Source organism: Crinia signifera, chromosome 6 (assembly GCF_055691185.1).
Source record: "Crinia signifera chromosome 6, ASM5569118v1, whole genome shotgun sequence".
Lineage (NCBI taxonomy): Eukaryota > Metazoa > Chordata > Amphibia > Anura > Myobatrachidae > Crinia > Crinia signifera.
Genome location: NC_139222.1, coordinates 281956754 through 281978246, shown reverse-complemented (window position 1 = coordinate 281978246; position 21493 = coordinate 281956754). Strand labels below are relative to the sequence as shown.

General features: G+C 46.0%; 2 protein-coding genes across 7 annotated transcripts in view; both read left to right on the top strand.

Annotated features, from left to right (window-relative positions):
• The window catches only part of LOC146009439 (EF-hand calcium-binding domain-containing protein 6-like), a 91740-nt gene extending 86976 nt beyond the window's left edge, over positions 1 to 4764 (top strand). For all 5 annotated transcript variants that reach the window (XM_083149823.1, XM_083149827.1, XM_083149826.1 and 2 more), the window contains 2 exons: positions 1601 to 1757; positions 4395 to 4764. In XM_083149823.1, coding sequence (XP_083005949.1) covers positions 1601 to 1757; positions 4395 to 4616 — 379 coding nt within the window. In that variant the 3' untranslated portion in view covers positions 4617 to 4764. The remainder of the gene's footprint in view (positions 1 to 1600; positions 1758 to 4394) is intronic.
• A 7022-nt stretch (positions 4765 to 11786) lies between these two features.
• TECTB (tectorin beta) overlaps positions 11787 to 21493 on the top strand; it is a 34852-nt gene continuing 25145 nt past the window's right edge. The window contains exons 1-5 of one of the 2 annotated variants that reach the window (XM_083145654.1): positions 11787 to 12284; positions 13232 to 13433; positions 15572 to 15762; positions 19166 to 19308; positions 19411 to 19483. In XM_083145654.1, coding sequence (XP_083001780.1) covers positions 13358 to 13433; positions 15572 to 15762; positions 19166 to 19308; positions 19411 to 19483 — 483 coding nt within the window. In that variant the 5' untranslated portion in view covers positions 11787 to 12284; positions 13232 to 13357. Of the gene's footprint in view, positions 12285 to 13231; positions 13434 to 15571; positions 15763 to 19165; positions 19309 to 19383; positions 19484 to 21493 lie in introns of both variants that reach the window. The other variant, XM_083145653.1, reaches the window with a different exon arrangement.

The following is a 21493-nucleotide window of genomic DNA, read 5'->3' as shown; positions in this document are numbered from 1 at the left end:
ATGTGGAGGGTGGGCAGCACCACAGAATGCGCAGTGTGGAGGGACGGCAGCACCACAGAATGCGCAGTGTGGTGGGGCAGCAGCACCACAGAATGCACAGTGTGGAGGGGTGGCAGCACCACAGAATGCACAGTGTGGAGGGGCGGCAGCACCATAGAATGCGCACTGTGGAGGGACAGCAGTATCACAGAATGTGCAGTGTGGAGGGGTGGCAGCACAACAGAATGCGCAGTGTGGAGGGGTGGCAGCACCACAGAATGCGTAATGTGGAGGGGCCGCAGCACCACAGAATGCACAGTGTGAAGGGACATCAGCACCACAGAATGTGCAGTGTGGAGAGGCGGCAGCACTACAGAATGCACAGTGTGGAGAGGCAGCAGCACCACAGAATGCACACTGTAGAGGGGCGGCAGCACCACAGAATGCGCAGTGTGGAGAGGCGGCAGCAACACAAAATGCATAGTGTGGAGGGACAGCAGCACCACAGAATGCACAGTGTGGAGGGGCAGCAGCACACACCACAGAATGTACAGTGTGGAGGGGCAGCAGCAACACAGAATGCACAGTGTGGAGGGACGGCAGCACACACCACAGAATGCGCAGTGTGGAGGGGCAGCAGCACCACAGAATGCACAGTGTGGAGGGGCAGCAGCACAAACCACAGATTGCACAATGTGGAGGGTGGGCAGCACCACAGAATGCACAGTGTGGAGGGACGGCAGCACCACAGAATGCGCAGAGTGGTGGGGCAGCAGCACCACAGAATGCACAGTGTGGAGAGGCAGCAGCACCATAGAATGCGCACTGTGGAGGGACAGCAGTATCACAGGATGCGCAGTGTGGGAGGCAGCAGCAACACAAATTGCACAGTGTGGAGGGGCAGCAGTACCACAGAATGTGCAGTGTGGAGGGACAGCAGCACCACAGAATGTGCAATGTGGAGGGGCCGCAGCACCACAGAATGCACAGTGTGAAGGGACAGCAGCACCACAGAATGCGCAGTGTGAAGGGACGGCAGCACCACAGAATGCACAGTGTGGAGGAGCGGCAGTACCACATAATGCCCAGTGTGGAGGGGTGTCAGCACCACATAATGCACAGTTTAAAGGAGCGGCAGCACCACAGAGTGCACAGTGTAGAGGGGAGGCAGCACCGAATGCACAGTGTGGAGGGGCGGCAGCACAGAATGCACAGTGTGGATGGGGCAGCGGCACAGAATGCACAGTGTGGAGGGACAGCACCACAGAATGCGCAGTGTGGAGTGGCAGCAGTACCACAGAATGCACAGTGTGGAGGGGCATCAGTACCCTGGAACTGACTATGAAATTATATTGGCCTCTAGTGAACTGGTTGCCTGTACTTCCAATAATTTTGCAGCGTTGTGTGTGGACCAAATACCACCCGCCACCCGCAGTGCATTCTGAACATGTAGTTCGCCATGCACCCTGCGTCTGCACATGCACAGAAATGCACCTAAGCATGCACAGATGCAAAACATCGGCCCCTCGTGCAAATGCGCGGGGGACCGATTGAATTAGAATAAGGTCCAAAGTCTGTTTAACTCTGGAAATCCTGCTAACTTTATCCTTTATAATTGCAGAGTCTCCTATACAAAGTTTCTCCAACCGTATCAGAATGGAAATGGCGTCATTAAAGAAAACGGCGTGAAGGTATCGAGGATTGAGGCCAAATTGGCTTCTCCAACAGAGACTATGAGCCGTGGACTAAACACTGTAACTTCCAAACTACGGCAGAAGGTATGTACCACAGCAATGGTATTTACTAAGCACAGGCCGTTGGCGCCCACCAGTGATCCCATTTATATATCTGCAGTGGAGTACTGGATAGCTATACTGCGATACTAATAACTTTATCAGCTCCACCAGAAATAAACCCACCAGCTAGCATTATCCACAAGCACCCACTAGCTTTCTACCCACAAGCACCCAAATTACTATTAATCACAAGGGTGCTTTGGTAGACATAAGCACGGGAGCCGAGAGAGGGGGGGAGAGGGTACTAATTACCCGGGCCCAGGCTTGCTGAAGGGGCCCCGCAGGGGCCCTGGTCCGACCCCTCCTTTCCCCCTCCGTCCCTCCCAGGTAGCAACAGTAGCACACACTTCTGCAGCATGTGCTGTGCTGACAGCAGGCTCAGCATGAGTGTCTCAATGACAGCGTGAGAGGTCATGCTGAGCCTGCTGTCAGCACCGCACATGCCGTAGGTGTGTGCTGCTGCTGAGTTTACAGTTTTTAGAGTTTTCTTTCCCCCTCCTCTAAACATTGTGGGGGCGTGGCCTAAGTGTGGGAGGTGCCCACGCCACACACACACACACACACACACTTACGCCACGCCCTCAAAATTTTACCGGGGCCCGGCATTCCTCTCGGCTGCCCTGGACATAAGAGACTTTACAGTGGTATCGTTACAGAATTCAAAGTCCAACGCGTTTCATTTTTGTTGACTTCATCAGTGCTGAACTGTAATCTGGTATATGAACATCCAATTATTATTTTTTTATATGATTTTTTATTTAAGTGCAGTATATTATAAATAATAATGTAATATAGATTATAGCTGTGAATTGAACGCGATTGTATTGTGACTAGTTACCAGCCATAAAAATGAGGGACCGTGCGCACCTGTATGGAGCAACACTTGAAGAGCTTCATCTTGCACCATCTAGTGGCCGCTTGCAGTGGCAAACGCAGGATTTTTACAGGGGAGTTGGTACTTGTTTCCTAGCACGGCGCCCATGATATTAAGTCTTACGACATATAATCGCATCGCATGCCATACACCCGATGCGATGCGATTTAAAATTGTATAAGCCCCTATACGATTTTAAATTGTATAAGCACCCCAATGGGGGATTACAATGTTAAATGCACCCCCACGCCACCCCCACTATCAACGCCAACCCGAAGTGTGTCGAGCGCCGCAAGCCCGCGAGGGGCGGCGGTACGCGTCCTCCGACCTTTTCATACCCCCACTATCCACGTCGGCGTGGAGTTGATTTTGTGTGGCGAGCCACCGAACCCGAAGCGTGGCGAGCGCACGCGTATTACTATACATGTATTCCGCGAGGCTCGCTGCGCTCGCCACGTTTCGGGCTCGGTGGCTCGCTGCACTCGCCACACTATATAAAATCAACTCCACGCCGACATGGATAGAGGGGGTATGAAAAGGTCGGAGGACGCGTAACGCCGCCCCTCATGGGCTCGCTGTGCTCGCCACACTTCGGGTTGGCGTTGATAGTGGGGGTGCCGTTGGGGGTGCTTTTAACATACTAAGCACCCATTACAGTTAATTATATTCTATGGGGGCACATTTAACATTGAAAACACCCATTAGGGTGCTTATACAATTTTAAATCGTATACCATTGTATATGCCATACAATGGCATACAATGCGATGGTATACAATTTAAAATTGTATAACATTGGCTGCCATCGCGTAACATCGCATACCATCGTATGCCTTATGGTCTGCGATGCGATGGGTGCCATGCTAGGAAACAAGTACCGGGGAGTTTCCTAATATAATCCCAAATATCCCACTGTGCAGCGCATTGGAGTAAGTACGGGAGTATGAGGGAGTATGGGGGAGCGGTAACAGCCTTGCAAATCTGTGTTTTTATAGACTGGATACTGAATGGAATACTGTATTAATATATAACAGAACAGATGGTCTATAGTTCAGGCTGTATCGAACATTTAAATAAGATAAGTGGTCAGGAAAAAGGTTAAACATATCAGAATAATTAAATTAAATACACAAACATAATAGAACCAGTACTGCACTTTCTAAGCTCACAATCTCCCACTTCATGGTAAGGCTCCTGTCTCTTCCTCCTGGCAGCTGCTCTCTGGTCCATTGCAATGTTTGAGGGCTCAGATCCACACATACAGTAAATATGGTAGAAAAAGCTAGGATGCTGGGCATGTGCAGCTGCTTCTCTCTGTCCCTTACACTGCATAATGTTGTTATTATTATTATTACATACCAGTGCTATTGTTGTCATAAGTTAAGGCACTTGCCAAGAGGAGGGGGGTTTCAACCAGAAACACACACCCCCACCCCCCCTGCGTTTGCCTATGGCTTGCACACCAACACATGAATTCCCCCCATAGAGGAGAGGAGCAGTGTTAGCCTATTAGGTACTTATGTAATATCTGGGCTCCCGTTTTTCTTATGAGACCGCGTCCCCTCGGCATGCTGCGCTCGCCACACTATATAAAATCAACTCCATGCGTAGTTGGATAGTAGGGGTATGAAAAAATGGGGTGCATTTAACATGGGAGCCCAGATAATACATAAGTACCGCCTATTATTATACAGAATGCTGGATAGGTGTATATAAGGTAACAGATGCTTTTCTGTGCCCTCACAGTTATCCAGCACAGAGCTGAGGAACCTGTACCAGGCTTGCCAGAAACTCGACATTAATGGGACCGGTTTCCTCCTACTCTCGGAGTTCCGAGCCGTGCTGAAACTATGCAGCATTGCGCTGGATGACGATGACATTTATCATAACATGCCGCTCTACAACAAGGATCTGGCTGGGAAGATCGACTACTCCCAACTGGTTTTAAGCCAGAATAAGAGGAAGTGAGGAAACACATAGCAATGAAAACCGTTTGTTGTATAAAAGTTCTCTTCCGAAATAAATGGCTGTAATCATTAAGCAGATGAAATATAGATGAGACACAATGACAATTGTTTACCATAAATGTAACTAAATAAAATCTGTGACAAATTCAGTGATTGCCCCACAGTTGTGTTTGCATTTTGATTATTTTGTGGATAACCTGGAAGTAATGCTCTTGCCCCGTTCAGCATCCAATGACTTATGTTGGGTGCTGGAAGTGGGAGGGCCGAGGGCAATGGAGCAGTGTGGCGGGGGTCAGAGTGGAGGCAGAATTTGGAAAAAATTAAAACCCGGGGGCCCTCTGATTTACTGAGAGAGCTCAGCCAATCTGAGGGCTGCCCAGTGGTTTAAACAATTCTGCCACCACCGCTGATCCCCGCCGCCCACTAGCGCTACGCTACTCCTCTGCCCACCTTCTTGCAGGCCGCCAGCGGTCCCTCAGACCCCCTCTACCCAAACCCCATGCTGCTGTCCCCTCCACCACCTGCGGGCTGCATAAGAACCACATGCGATTGCAATTCGATATATATCATGTGCAGCACATACTGTATATTGAAGGTTTTGGGGGTTTCCCAAACGATATTGTGCTTCGTGTTGGAGCAGCCCAAATGAGTTACATATACAGTGCGGGGTATTTATTGCTGAAAGCAAAGGATTATTAGGCGCTTGTATGGGAGGGGGGGGTGGATAGGGTTGGAGGGGTGAGGGTAATAATAAAGAGAAAGAAGAGAGTAGAAATGGAAATAAATAAATAAAATCTGAAATAAATATAAATATAAGTAAAAAAAATGAAAAAAATAACAAGAATATTAAAAATTAAATTGAAGATAAATCAAAATAAATGAATAAAAAAAAATCTAAAAATAAAAATAAATATAAATAATAATAAAAAAAAATAATGAAAATAAAATAAAATCGTGCATAAATTGTTTACACTCTTTTAGGCAGTATTTAGAGGGAGCAACAGTCCAGTTTGTGATATTTCTAGCTTGCCCTAGTTACTAACCTGTTTACAGGAGAAGACAGCATCGTTCTGCTGCTCAGCGTCTTACGTATGCTGCGGGCGGCTTGGGGTGACGTCACCCGATTCTCCGGCTTCTGCTCGTAGCTTGCGGCAATTAGCTGGAGCGGGTGGCAGTGTGTCCCCTTGTTGTCCTGATGTTCCTCTCTGGTCCAACCAGAGAGGGACATCAGGACAACAAGGGGACACACTGGGGACACACTGCCACCCGCTCCGGCTAATTGCCGCAAGCTACGAGCAGAAGCCGGAGAATCGGGTGACATCACCCCAAGCCGCCCGCAGCACACGGAAGACGCTGAGCAGCAGAACGATGCAGATCTGCACTATATAGTTAAGATTGGATGCAAATCGGATGTGCCTTAAATACTGCCTAAAAGAGTGTAAACAATTTATGCACTATTTTATTTTCATTATTTAGTTATTTTTTTTATTATTTATATTTATTTTTATTTTTAGATTTTTTTTTTTTATTCATTTATTTTGATTTATCTTCAATTTCATTTTTTATATTCTTGTTATTTTTAGATTTTTTTTATTGTTTATTTTTATTTATTTATTTTTTACTTATATTTATATTTTTTTTTTTCAGATTTTATTTATTTATTTCCATTTCTACTCTCTTCTTTCTCTTTATTATTACCCTCACCCCTCCAACCCTATCCATCCCCCCCTCCCACACAAGCGCCTAATAATCCTTTGCTTTCAGCAATAAATACCCCGCACATACTATATATTGACGTGACATTTGACGACGAATGGTCCCAAAAAATTCATACAATCATTCGATTTATCGGCCAGATGTGGTTGAAATCGAATGATGGCATCCAATATCTCACAAGTGTAGAGATTACTATCATAGCAGAGCCTAGGAAAAGGTTATTACCATGTGCCAAAAGAATAGCTACCATAGGTGAAGAGGGTACAGCAGCTTTGGGGCCCAGAGCTGAGAGGGGCCACCTTCCCTGTCACAGTTACATGTGTTATATACAGGGGTGTAACTACCATAGGTGCAGGGGGGCAGCTGCTATGAGGCCCAGAGCTGAGAGGGGCCACCTTCCCTGTCACAGTTACATGTGTTATATACAGGGGTGTAACTACCATAGGTGCAGGGGGTGCAGCTGCTATAGGGCCCAGAGCTGAGAGGGGCCACCTTCCCTGTCACAGTTACATGTGTTATATACAGGGGTGTAACTACCATAGGTGCAGGGGGTACAGCTGCTATAGGGCCCAGAGCTGAGAGGGGCCACCTTCCCTGTCACAGTTACATGTGTTATATACAGGGTGTAGTCACCATATGTGCAGGGAATGCAGCTGCTATGGGCCCAGAGCTGAGAGGGGCCACCTTCCCTGTCACAGTTACATGTGTTATATACAGGGTGTAGTCACCATATGTGCAGGGAGTGCAGCTGCTATGGGCCCAGAGCTGAGAGGGGCCACCTTCCCTGTCACAGTTACATGTGTTATATACAGGGTGTAGTCACCATATGTGCAGGGAGTGCAGCTGCTATGGGCCCAGAGCTGAGAGGGGCCACCTTCCCTGTCACAGTTACATGTGTTATATACAGGGGTGTAGCTACCATAGGTGCAGGGGGTGCAGCTGCTATGGGCCCAGAGCTGAGAGGGGCCACCTTCCCTGTCATAGTTACATGTGTTATATACAGGGTGTAGTCACCATATGTGCAGGGAGTGCAGCTGCTATGGGCCCAGAGCTGAGAGGGGCCACCTTCCCTGTCACAGTTACATGTGTTATATACAGGGGTGTAGCTACCATATGTGCAGGGAGTGCAGCTGCTATGGGCCCAGAGCTGAGAGGGGCCACCTTCCCTGCCACAGTTACATGTGTTATATACAGGGTGTAACTACCATATGTGCAGGGAATGCAGCTGCTATGGGCCCAGAGCTGAGAGGGGCCACCTTCCCTGTGAAAGTGATATGTACTATCTACATTTTCCACCACTGGATTCTACATAGATTCTACATTTTGCTTTGGGACCTACAAATATCTTGTTACGCACCTGCCATGTGCACTATGTATAGAGAATGTAACGCATAAATTACTTGGCAAATCTGCCTTTATTTCCTGTAATTACCTTTTACACAGCGAGCGCGGAACAGAAGCTGGAATAAAACTTTGCGGCGTCACTTTGTCAGGTAACAAATGTTCCTGGACTGATTAAACATATACGTTCTCCGGTTACCCTGTGAGTAACAGGCAGCCCCAATTCCTGCGTCGCTATCGGGCCCCGGATCACACAGTTTCTGGCTAAGTGAATTCTCTTTCTCATGTAGATTGCGGCATGTATGGACACCCTGCGCTGGTATATAAACTCCGGGCCCCCTGAATGCGCCGCTTCCGAGATTAAGCTGCTTGTTTTACACATTTGGCCTGAATACGAGATATTGGGTTTCTGGCCGCAATATTGCTGTGGGGTTTATTTGTGGAGATCATCTCTAATGATAAGATTTACTGAGCGGTCCCAGCCTATTAGACCACCGCCGGCTGAGGCACTAATGTGTCCAATTACGTGTCACGGAGAAGGAATAGTCCAAGAGAAACGGTTTTAGATGGGTCTTTTACTCTTCTAGTATTTTTCTCCTTTGGGCCCAGTTCTGCGGGAATCTTACACTTACATCGTAACGGAGGAAAACATACTAAAAATACTGTAGAAATCGAATGGAATTTTTTTTTTTTTATTCCCTGTAATTAATATAAATACTTATTGGATAATAGTCCTGTACCCTACATATAATGTACAAAGTTGTTTTATGGGTTAATTAGCACCCTATATTTTAGACCCAGACATACTCTAGGGACAGCTTGTAGATATGTAGCATGATGACTATGTCGACCATGTCGACATTCAAAGAGGGGCATCCTAACCTCTCCTACTGCAGCCTAACCCTAACCTCCCCTCCTGCAGCCTAACCCTAACCTCCCCTCCTGCAGCCTAACCCTAATCTCCCCTCCTGCAGCCTAACCCTCGCCTCCCCTCCCGCAGCCTAACCCTAACCTCCCCTCCTGCAGCCTGACCCTAACCTCCCCTCCTGCAGCCTAACCCTAACCTCCTCTCTCGCAACCTAACCCTAACCTCCCCCTGCAGCCTAACCCTAACCTCCCCCTGCAGCCTAACCCTAACCTCCTCTCCTACAGCCTAACCCATACCTCCTGCAGCCTAAACCTAACCTCCCCTTGCAGCCTAACCCTAACCTCCCCCTGCAGCCTAACCCTAACCTTCGCTCCCGCAGCCTAACCCTAACCTCCTCTCCTACAGCCTAACCCTAACCTCCTGCAGCCTAACCCTAACCTCCCCTCCTGCAGCCTAACCCTAATCCTCCCCTCCTGCAGCCTAACCCTAATCCTCCCCTCCTGCAGCCTAACCCTAACCTCCCCTCCTGCAGCCTAACCCTAATCCTCCCCTCCTGCAGCATAACCTCCCCTCCTGCAGCCTAACCCTCCCCTCCTGCAGCCTAATCCTCCCCTCCTGCAGCCTAACCCTAACCTCCCCTCCTGCAGCCTAACCCTAACCTCCCCTCCTGCAGCCTAACCCTAATCCTCCCCTCCTGCAGCCTAACTCTAACCTCCCCTCCCATAGCCTAACCCTAATCTCTAGTTCCTAACCCTCCCCTCCTGCAGATGAACCTTATCCCACCACCACTACCAAACTGTAACCTTCCCTCCCACAGCCAAACCCTTCTGCTAGTGCCTAACCCTCCCCTCCCGTGTCTTAGGGGCGCATTTATCATTGATGTGCGATGCCGGCTTGGTGACATCGCCGGGCATCGCATTGCGGTTGCTTTTAATACCGCCGGGATGTATCATTATGGGGAAGCAGGGACAGGGCTCCGAAAGGAGCACGTCCCTGCGAAGCCCTGACCCGGAAGCCAGGGGGTCTGCGCATGCGCGGTTATGCGCTGACCCCCGCCGACCCCTGTGACCGCACTGCCCCACTTGTCAGTAAGATGTGTAGCCATAGGCTACAATGGGCTATCGCCATATCAGAATGGCGATAGCCCAGGGGTGCGATGCCGGGCTGCCCGATGTTAATACATCGGGCAGCTTTGCATCCCCCATAGAAACCTATGGGGGATGCTGCCGGCGGCGCTGCAGGGGGGGATCGCAGCAGGGATCGGAGATTCCTGCTGCAATCCCCTATGATACATTTGGGGGATACTTAATATTTGCGGCTAAACCCCGAAAACTGGTGTTTTCGGGGATTTAGCCGCAAATATGGTTTGATAAATGGGCCCAATAGTCTTTATCCACCCCTAGTACTTAGCCCTCACTTCCCATAGGTGAACCTTAACCCTATGCTCCTACAGCCCAACCCTTACCTCCCCTCCTGCATTCTGGCTGTAACCCTCCCCTTGGTACCTAACCCTAATCCTCCCCTCCTGAAGCCTTACCCAAACTTCACCTCACCCAGCCTAACCCTTCTGTAGCCGAACCATAACCCTCACAGCCCAACCCTACACTCCCCTCCTAGTGCAATCCCTTAACAATTCCCTAGTGCCTAAACTGGGTGTGGATTATATAGTCAACAGTTTCTAGGTTGACCAATATTGGTCAACTGGCAATAGGCCGACAGATCAAGGGTCAATATGGTGTGACATTGACGAAAGGTTGCCACAAGCAAAATGTTGACATGGAAATAGTTAACACAGAAAAGATTGACACAGGGCACTGACATATTCTCATTGCTCTATGATTGTGTGCTATTTGGGGATTACAACTGAATGGTAGGAAGCGGACCCAAATCAGTATCTTGGCTTATGTCTGGGGTCTTTGCCAAGGTCATTAGTGGAGCATCCAGCACTACATTGGCCTCACCTCCAGCCCTTGTCATTGACCTGTTTTAATCATAGAGAACAATCATTTTGTCAGCCGTGGTTTAGCCAGATCACTGTAGCATATTACCGGGTCTGTTAGCAATTTGGCTTCACAAGTTTGGTCAACTAACAATGATCCAGTGGTTAAAGCATCATTTTGACCACCTGTGTACCACCAATATCTGCCAGCCCTGTCGTACCCAACACTTGGTTGCACCTCACATTATCCATATACATTGGCTGTTCAATAAACCGACGCCAGAACCTAGAACATAAGCATGCCGAGGTAGGTTAGGGTCAGGCCGGGGTTGGGGGAGTTATGCTGGGTACACACCAGGACGACTAGGGCCCGATCCCCTCAATCTAGATCCAATTCCGACCAATTGGATGTAGATTGTGTGCTGATTGGGCCCTTTTCTGTCCTGGTGTGGACCGATACCGATCCGATGCGCGGTCCCGCGGGTCGGTCGGTCGTTATTGAGATCCTACCTGCTGCAGGTAGGATCTCAATGACGACCATACAGCCGGGTGCTGGTCGCCATCGGATCGGACCCGCTCACGGTGCACATTGTGAGCGGGTCGTGCCCCCCCGCGTCACCGTGAGCGGGTCGGACGAGCCACTGACGACCCGCTCACGATGTGCATCGTGAGCGGGTCATCCTGGTGTGTACCCTACATTAGGCTTAGGCACTAGTGGGGGGAGTTAGGTTTAGGCTGCAGGGGGGGTTAGGTTAGACTGGGGGGGGGGAAGGTTTAGCCAGCAGGGTGCGGGGGGTTATGCACTTGCAGGGAGGTAAGGATCAGGCTGCGGGAGGAGATGGTTAGGGTTATGCTGCTGGAATGGTGGGTTAGGATTAGGGAGGTAGGGAGAGAGGGTTAACTTACTTTTGGTGCCACCTGGATCAGGATGCCGGGGTCAGTCTTCTCATTCTCAGCATCCTCACTGCCTAGAGATATTGTACGTACTGTATCTGGAGAGCAAGGTAGCCATCAGAGGGGGGGGACTGCGGGGACTCCAGTCCTGGGACCACACAGAAAGGGGCCCCAGAATTGGAGTCTATTAAGTATAATTTGTCATAAACAAAGTTCACATTTCCCATGAAGCAATGTAGAGGTCCCACCAGGCGCGCCGTAGGTTCAATAACGGAAAAGGGGCCCCTGCCTATTTTGTCAGGCCCAGGCCCCACAATTCTGAGTGAACCCTGCAGGAGAGTACACTGTCCATAATGCAATACTCATGTACAGTACAATTCATGAAGAGTGGTGCTCGGGAAAGAGATGCCATTTCCTGTAGCCAACAAGAAGATATTCCTTGTCATTTTCTGAACTTTACTGAGAAAACTAGAGAACTCAATGGGGTCCTGTAACCAATAATACCTTTTGTGGTTTGCACCACTTTTTCCGACTTCTATTGTCCATCTTTTTTTTTTTAAGTTAATTTTTAAGTCAATGACCACCAGACAAAAAGAGCGAGCGGACGTTATTTAAGGAGAGAGCACAGAAGACAATGCAGGGAAGATCTCCACCGTAGGCTGGCACAATGGGGAAGCTCTTGGCAATTACAGACCTCTAAGGGCTCAGAGAGGGAACACTGTAATCATTATTGGCAGCTGACATTTACCTGCTGAAGAACACTCCTATTTACCATCCAGACTATAAAAGGGGACAGAGCAGAACAGGAACACTCAGATGGTTCCTGAAGAATAACAAATCAGACATTTAGGTCATGCCCGCAGACAATGAGAAGTCATGAGCGCCTGGTTGGCAAAACGCTGAACTAACAGGTCAGTTATTCTTTCTTTTAGAAATAAGTATTTTTTTTTTTTAACATGGTAGCGAGAAAAGTTTCAAAAAGTAGATGTCTAATTTATAAAACTTTACACTGGTATTTTACTTTGTGTTATGCTTTATACTATAAAATGCTAATTATTAATTATATATAATGTATTCCATGCTATAAACTGCCTAACTCTCTTCAGGTGAGATTAGCAGGCAAATAATAGACTTGGTATTCAATTTATGCATTTTTTTCCAAATATTATTCTTATTCTTATTCTTCTTATTATTATTACTACAATTTATTATTACAAAGTATTATTATTATTATTACTACTACTACTACTACTACAATTTATTATTACAAATTATTATTATTATTACTACTACTACAATTTATTATTAAAAAAATATTATTATTATTATTATTATTACTACTTCTACTATAATTTATTATTAAAAAAATTATTATTATTTCTACTACTACTACTACAATTTATTATAAAAAATATTATAATTTATTATTGTTATTATTATTACTACTACTACAATTTATAATAACAAAATATTATTACTACTACTACTACTACAATTTATTATAAAAAAGATTATTATTATTATTATTATTATTATTATTATTATTATTATTACTACTACTACAATTTATTATTAAAAAATATTATTATTATTATTACTACTACTACTGCAATTTATTATTACAAAATATTATTACTACTACTACTACTACTACTACAATTTATTATTAAAAAATATTATTATTATTATTATTATTATTATTATTATTATTATTATTACCCACAAGCACAATTATGTGCTAAGTAAGGCATTTTAAAAAAAAGTAGTAAATGAAAGCCAAATTGAGGCAATCTTTCACAGGCAACTATCTAATTTTTTTAATATTTAAAAAAGATATATTAAACAGCATTTCTTACAGGACAAAAAAACAAGGGATGGAAGTCTATGGAAATTTATAATCCTTTACGTCTGAGACTTTAGAAGCCCTCATCATTGTGTGGAGGACGCTTGATAAAATATTTATTTTTAAACCAACCTTGAAGAAATGGTGCTTTTTATACTAAATTTGTTAGCTTTTTTGATTGCAAGCTCTGAAGGAAAGTGCATTCCCAATAAAGCAGGTGAGTACGCCATCCTGACAAATTCCACATGGACGGCCATTTTTCTGTTACGTATTTCTGAAGTGTTCAGGTGCGTTTAATAAAGCATAAGGATTTGTACCCTATTTAAGCTTTTTATGTTGGGTAGTTTTCATATGAAGCATTGCATTTAATTTAAGCCAACAAAAATCACCAGCAAATTCGTTTATTGTGATAAAGTCAAAAACAGAAAGTGCAAGACATGATAGTTTTGAAGACAAAGGAAAGAATTTATCACAGCTTGCAGAGAAATACAATTGTGAGATAAAATACCAACCAATCAGTTTCTTCTTTACAATTTGCAGGATGCATTTGGAAAATGACAGTTATGAATTGATAGTGAGGGATTTTACAGTATGTGTCAGAATTGTATCTCTATGCAAGCTTTGATTAAATATCCTATATACAATATATAAAAGTGTTTAAATAAACTATTTGTTAAATATTTTCAGTCACTAGATTTAAAAATGCCCTCTGCTTACATCTAATGGGACTTACACCCGGGGCGACTAAAGGCCCATTTCTAAGCCATTTATTGCTGTATGGCCCCCGGCAATGTGCGGGCCCTGAATTGCTCAGCATGACTCAGCAAAACTCGCTTTGTGTGTACAGGGCATACGTTCTATCCCGACATTGGTAAATTATATGGTCGGCCACTGATTTTTTATACAAAATGAGCCACTTCTGATCCCATACTGCCCCACCCGATTACTGCGGTCTGTATATCAAAGACTTTTAGCAGTACCTAGAATCTCCCATAATTCATCTGGGGGTCGGACTTTTAGCCATGCGGCTCTGAGTCTATGGAACTCACTTCCCCGCACAGTCCGAGAGACCCCCACTCTTGAATTTTTCAAAAACAGACTCAAGACTTTCCTGTTTACTCAAGCATTTCCTTAATTCCTTTAAGTATTGTTCCTGTACTGTATTACATTCATTCTATCTGTTAAGCGCCTCAAGTCCTATTGGAGAAAGAGCGCTATATAAATACAATTATTATTATTATAATTATAAACCTGTCCGTGATTTTGGACAGATACTGTAGGTGTAAATTTAGTAATATGGAAGTTCTATTGAAGACGGGATGTTGCGGAATGAACTAGAATGTTTAAAGATTATCTTATCCTAGAGAGGAACGTGAATTTAACATAAACCATTTGAGTTGTTAGAAAAACAGCACAGTAGAAAACAACTGTATATGGAACAGAATATGTCGCAATGAAAAGGAAGAGGGTCGAATACATCTACAGTATTTATTTATTTATTTATCTATTTATTGCATGTAAGGTAAATACCTGCTGCTTTTGCATGCAACCTGAAAATACTGGACAGCTTTATTTTTACACTGCAATTTAGATTTCCATTTGCTCCCATCTAAGGGGTAAATTTACTAAGGTGGTGGGGAGGGGGGGGGGGGTATTCAATCTCGATCACTATTTCCCTTGCCTATTCAATTGCTGCCATTACTGACAGCATTGAAGGCAGTTTCCGACAAAACAGAACCGACTTTAATGCTGTGGATTATCGAATTCACGCCCTTTTCGCCAACACGCCCACTTTTCATGAATCGCCATTGCATTCCGCCTGTCAAGTAACTGTCGAGCAGAGTATGGGCTGGGATTCCGACAGTTGAAACCCCCGATTAAATGGGTGCCGGTCAGGTTCCCGACAGTCGGGATCCCGACAGTAATTTACCCAACGTTGGGATCCCGACTGTCAAAACGCCGACAGCCAGGAGAATAGAATAGGTGACTCGAGTAGCGAGTCACCGTGCCCACAGCGTGGCGAGCGTAGCGAGCCCGCAAGGGGCTTTATTGGGCTCGCCATGCTGTCTGACTCCGGGCAGTCAGGATCCCAACGTCGGGATAGTGACTGTCGGGATCCCGACTGTCGGAGTCCCATACTACACTCCGATTAAATACCCCTTAGTAAATTTACCCCTTAGTATCAGGCCCTTTCTGTGGAAATATTCTTGATGTCTTTGTGATTTTTGACACTAATAATTTCCAACATTAAACGTACAATGACGCACTTACCAGACCGTTAAATAAGAATGATGAAATAAACGTATTACTGTAGAAATGTATTTGTTGGGACTATGACTTTCGTTTTTCCTCTAGATGTGGTTATTGTCCACTGTTACCCCAGATCTATTGTGGCGAAAATTCCTGAGTGTCCTTATGGCTGGGAGATTAACCAGCTGGCTCTAGGAGGGGTGTGTTATAATGGGATTATTGAGTCCGGCTATTACCAGTTCACTATACCCGATCTATCTCCGCGGAATAAGTCCTACTGCGCGACACAGTCTGATGTAAGTATGTGAGTTCCGAGACCAACTGCACCATCTACGAGACCTTCATTTTATCCTGGTATTAAGGAAATATACTCTATAGACTGTTCATTTATGTGTACCCCCTCCTCTCAATTTGAAATATCCACAGTACTTATGAGTGGAGTGGAAGTGAGTGGTAGTGTATCCTTATGCGGGTCCTTATACTAATGAGGAGCGGAGGAGTAGTGTGTGCGGTCAGGAATCGTGTCCCTCTGTGTCTAGCCGATGTCTATGTACTGTCTCCGGAGTTCTCGCTAACGCCTGTAGGATTAATGTCGCTGTTTCCTCCACCCGTGTCAGTGCGGGGTAGATTATCGCTGATGTCTGAGGGCAGCACACATATATCTCCCAGTGGATTGCTGGTCAGGCAAAAAGAAGGCCAGTCACGCTAATTGGTGACTGTCCCGCTGTCTCTCTTGCGGGTCAAAGTGTCCTACGGGTGGGGGGGACAGTTGGTGGGAGTAGGTGATCACCCCTGCTCAGCTTTGCAGAGCAGCTGGTGATCGCTGGGTAGATGCTGAAAAATGGTGGTCTCTTCTCACCCCTCCCTGACCCCTTTCAGTTTCGCCCCGACCCTCCGAATGAAGACCCTCCCCTTTTTCGGGAGCGGTCATGCCTATGGCATGGCATGTCCCGTTACACTAGTGTTCTAGGAAAATGTCAGGTTCTAGGAAAAGTCAGCAATGTCATCAAGTCTTCTACAATCAATAGGTCGACATCAAAAATGTCAAAATGCAAAAAAGTCGACATTGACAAAATGTCAACATCAACAAAAACAAAAGCTCAACATGAAAATGGTAGACACACGCGAAAAGACCGACATGCAATTTTTCACGTTTCTTTGCTGTCTATGTCGACATCTTTCGACACCCCCCACACACCCCCATTTGTATTCATGTAACCTCTCATGGGTCGCTTTGTTTACAGTCGGAGTCCACGTGGATGTTAAAGTACGAAAAAGTATAAAAGTCATGTAGACGTTTACACGTGCCAACATTTTTCACGTTGACCTTTTGTCGATATCGACAATTTGCATGTCGAACCTTTAGCGTTGGTCTAGTCACTGTGTATCTATCACCCGGATACTGTCAGCAGCAGCCTGTGTCGTCATTTTGCACACAATGGGGCAGATGTCTGGTGAAGTAATAAAACGACGATAAAGTGGAAGATGATATCGCAGCAGCCAATCAACTCCTAACTAATTCTTTATTCACAGCTGATTGGCTGGTGCATTATCACGTTCTGCTTTATCACTTTTACAGGCGTCATACATCTGCCCCATAGTGTTAGGGACCAGTCCTATTTCAAGCATTAGGAGTTGTATGTAAATAAATGTCATGTGATGAATTGGCAATTGTGGTTTATTGTGTCATTTTTTCTAAATTGAATTGTCACTTATCTAATTGTTAAGGTGCCCATACACAGTACAATTTGGACCAGATTGCATCGCGTACGTTTTGCAATGCAATGAGATGCAATCTAGTACAAAAAGTATGTGCAGCACATAGTTTTTGAGTTGTGCGATGGGAGGTGCGCGGGAGTGCGCATCTGATCACACCCAGCAATTGTACCCTATATGGGCACCTTTATGTTATATTAAATGGTGAAGAGATTGCACTCGGATTAGGTGAATATCGGAACGGTCCATATCTCAGAATGCCAGACCAGACCGCAAAGGTTGACATTCTGGAACTTGTAGTGCTCATTCCGGGGGGGGGGGGGGGGGGGGTGCTGTGACAGGTGGGGAGGGAGAGATTACAGCCTCCACGTATGGTCAGCGGATAGGATAATAACTGGACCATACAGTGGGGCTGTAATCTCTGGGAGCCAGTGCAGTCCGGTGCGGTCCGGTCCATTCCATAATCCCGACTGCACTATGTATTGCTGGCCCTGTCAGAATCAGCGTGGTGTTCGCGCGGCCAGCGTAGTCAGTGTCCCTGTCAGATATGTGTTCCTGAAACACCCCCACTATCCACGCCAGCCCGAAGCATGGCAAGCGCAGCGAGCCCCTCGCGGGCACACGTTGCGCATCCCCCTGACCTGTTCATACCCCACTATCCACGCCAGCCCAAAGCGTGGCGAGCGCAGCGAGCCCCTTTGGGGGACGCTTTATGTGCCCCCCTGACCTGTTCATACCCCCACTATCCACATCGGCGTGGAGTTGATTTTATAAAGTGTGGCGAGCCACCGAGCCCGAAGCATGGCGAGCATAGCGAGCCCCACTAGGGGATGTGGAATACATGTAAAGTAATCCGCGTCCCCTCATCGGGCTCGCTGCACTCGCCACGCTTCGGGCACGGTGGCTCGCTGCCCTCACCACACTTTATAAAATCAACTCCACGCCGACGTGGATAGAGGGGGTATGAACAGGTTGGGGGGACGTGGAACGTGTCCCTCACGGGGCTCGCTGTGCTCGCCACGCTTCGGGCTGTTGTGGATAGTACCCTGCCACAATAATTACTGAGACTCACCTGCGTCTCAGACAGCTAGAGTGCCTCTCCGCCGGCGCCCGCATGATCCTCTCTCCGCCGGTGTCCGCCAGCGCAGGGGATCTGGCGGTTACCGGCGCTGTGTGAGAGGCGCTCACTAGGCTTGCCATGGATGCCGGGGAAAGAGTCGGGCTGCCGCGGAGTCACTACGCTAAGTATGCTAGGCAGCCATTGAGCTGCGCTGGCAGCATAGCTTAGCCTATGCTGAAAATGTAGCATAGCCGGGCGGCGCGGGCGCCCTGCTATTACACAAGAGCCAATCCTTGTTCTGCAGTAATTAATCATGATATTAGACGTTTTCATCAGCTTCGTGGCTGGTAGGATATCACCCGTAGTCATTTCCCATAGTTTACTCTTTCCAAAGGTAATCATGTAGTGTTTTTTCAACTACATATTATTTATTCTTAAATGATGATCTGCGCTTGGTATTGTCCATATAAAGCAGAGATGATGATAAACTCAGACAATGATATTATTGGGAGGACAGTATTCGTTGAGCTGTTTATTTTTACAGTAAAGACATGTAACAGAATATAGTTTTGTGTGAAATTCTATTATAATGGATAACATTGTGTACACTTTTACTTCATCATCATCTTCATCATCATTATCATCAGCATCTCCTAGAACTCAATAGAGTTGTGTCATTAGTCTATGATCTGGGCTGTGAATGGAATCTACGACACAGAAGAGTAAATTATGCTTTTTTGTAATTGAAAAATGTCATAAATCAATCAAATATCTAAACCCCCCCCCATGTAGAACTGACATTGCGTTGATCAAATCTTATCTGTGACAGAATGTACATTATAATACATGATATATGCTTAAATATATTACAACACGCAATTAAATTAGTTAATTCATTTTTATTATTATTATTCGTTTCCAAGTTCAAGAACCCAATCTACCATTTTTACAACTCAATCGTGTCGAACGACAGCACCCTGATCGTAAAAAGCCAGCCGGTGAACTACTCCTTCACCTGCACATACCAGTCCAACTACCTGGTTGGCCATGCCGCCTTTGACCAAAGGTAAGGAGGTTGCTCGGCTGCTGACGCGTTTCGTGGAAGAATCACCCAGGCACGTTCCACTCATGTATGTTTTAGTCTTACATATTTTTTCCCTTCTTCCAGAGTAGCCACAGTACACGTGAAGAATGGGAGCTCGGGGTCATTTGAAAGTCAACTCTCTCTCAATTTCTACTCTGTGAGTCTTTCCGAGATACCCCTCTACTGTGTTCCCTATGAGAGGCAAAGTTTAAAGGGTCATTTGCATCTGGTTGCAACTGACCACAGTACAAGAGTCAACCAATCATCTCATCCCACAGTAGGGAATTTAATCAAAGTAATATCATGTGGCCCGTTTGCCCCTCCCACCCAATAAAAGATGGAGTCAGCCAAATGTCCATTTATTTTTAATGGACATTTACAAGTGGCCATAGATGGAAGCCACCTATGCATCGATGGTCTCACCAACCCATAGTCATCCCTTCTCTTTGACTGGCTGTCCCATAGGCCCAGTGGCGGATTCAGGGGGGGGGCACCCGGGCACGTGCCCCCCCTGTCATTAATTTTGTAGCTGAGGACCAGGGCTTTCCAACGAGCCCAGCCTCGTGTCTCTAGCCTCCCGGGAACCGGAGATATCGCCTGGCAAAGCTGTAACATTTTTCCCCCCATAGGATAATATGGGACCCGTCAATTCCGACCCCCCACATGGTTCCGGCGGCTTCCAGTCCCCCCCCTGGCATCGCAGAAGCTTTTGGTTAATCTCATTCAATTCCAAATCGCTGGGCCTTCAATACGATACCAGGCTCGTCCATATCAGTCAATCGGTTTCAGAGATATTGCATGTAAACTATTTTTTTTATTTTTGAAATGTAATTTCATGGCTGTTCATGTTCTTTGAGGGCAGATTACTCTGGAACCAAACGTTCCAGTTTCACTGGACCAAAATCATTTAAAGCCCACTCAAAAGTTCTTCAATATGATACTTGTCTCATGTAAATGGGTCAGTTGGTTCCGAAGATATAGCCGGTTAAATTAAAAAACTGGTTAAAGGGGGGGGGGGAGTGGTGGTTTTCTCTCCCCCTCACACCAGAAAATGCAGGGACTAGGCTGGTGTAAAAGGGGCCAACCTGGGAATGCATTTTCTGGTGTGAAAGGGGTATTTTTTCAAATAGCCGGGACCTGCAGTGCTTTGAATACAGCCAGGCTCTGCCACTGTCAGTGGCTATCACTTCTGCCTGGCGGCATGTAATGCACCACCATCAGTTCAACTGTTATTCACTGGTCATGTAATCCCACATGGCAACAAGCATGGAATCTCTGGCAATGAGCATGGAACCCTTGGCAATGAGCATGTAGATAAGCAGCACTTATGTAGCATAATTTTTAATAGGCATTATGGTGTTTGGCATAATACATAATGGACATAATAGCGTGTAACTTAATGTGTAATGGACATTGTGGTGTAAATGTTTAATGCGCGCCTTTGGCGCACAATGTCCCTGTTTATGAAGCGTATTGTGAATTTTGGCTTAATCTGTGTGGCATTATGTGAATTTTGTCTCAATCCATTTGGCATTATGTGAATTTTGTCTCAATCCGTGTGGCATTATGTAAATTCTGGCTCAATCCATGTGGCATTATGTGAATTTTGACACAATCCATGTGGCATTATGTGAATTTTGGCTCATTCCATTTGGCATCATGTATAAGGGGCAAGTATAATGGGGTGTAGTATTTTGTTGCATAATGTGTAGAAGTTGTATATGGTGTTGTACACTACACTCAAGGACACGCCCCCTGTTAAAGTGGCCACACCCCCTTTTCTGGAGCGCGCCTTCGGCGCGCGCACAATTACATCCTTCACATTTGTCGCCATGGTGGGCCTGCGTACTTTAACTGCCAGGGCTTATTTTTATTCCCATTTCCCACCCTCTCTCTGCCGCTCTCTTAGCATGTACACTGGTACCACTAAGACTGCCCCTCCCCCACCTAAACCCTCTTTTATCATGGTGCCCCCCCTGTCATTTTATCCTGGATCCGCCCCTGCATAGGCCTATCAGAACCTGTGGGTGGGGCTTAGCAACTGTCAGGCCGGAGCTTTGCTCTACGTCCCGGCACCTTGGAAAAAAATTATTCTGCTGATTCACCCCCATCAATGGAAAAAGTATTCTACATCAGCCATAATGTATTATTATTATTATTTATTAAC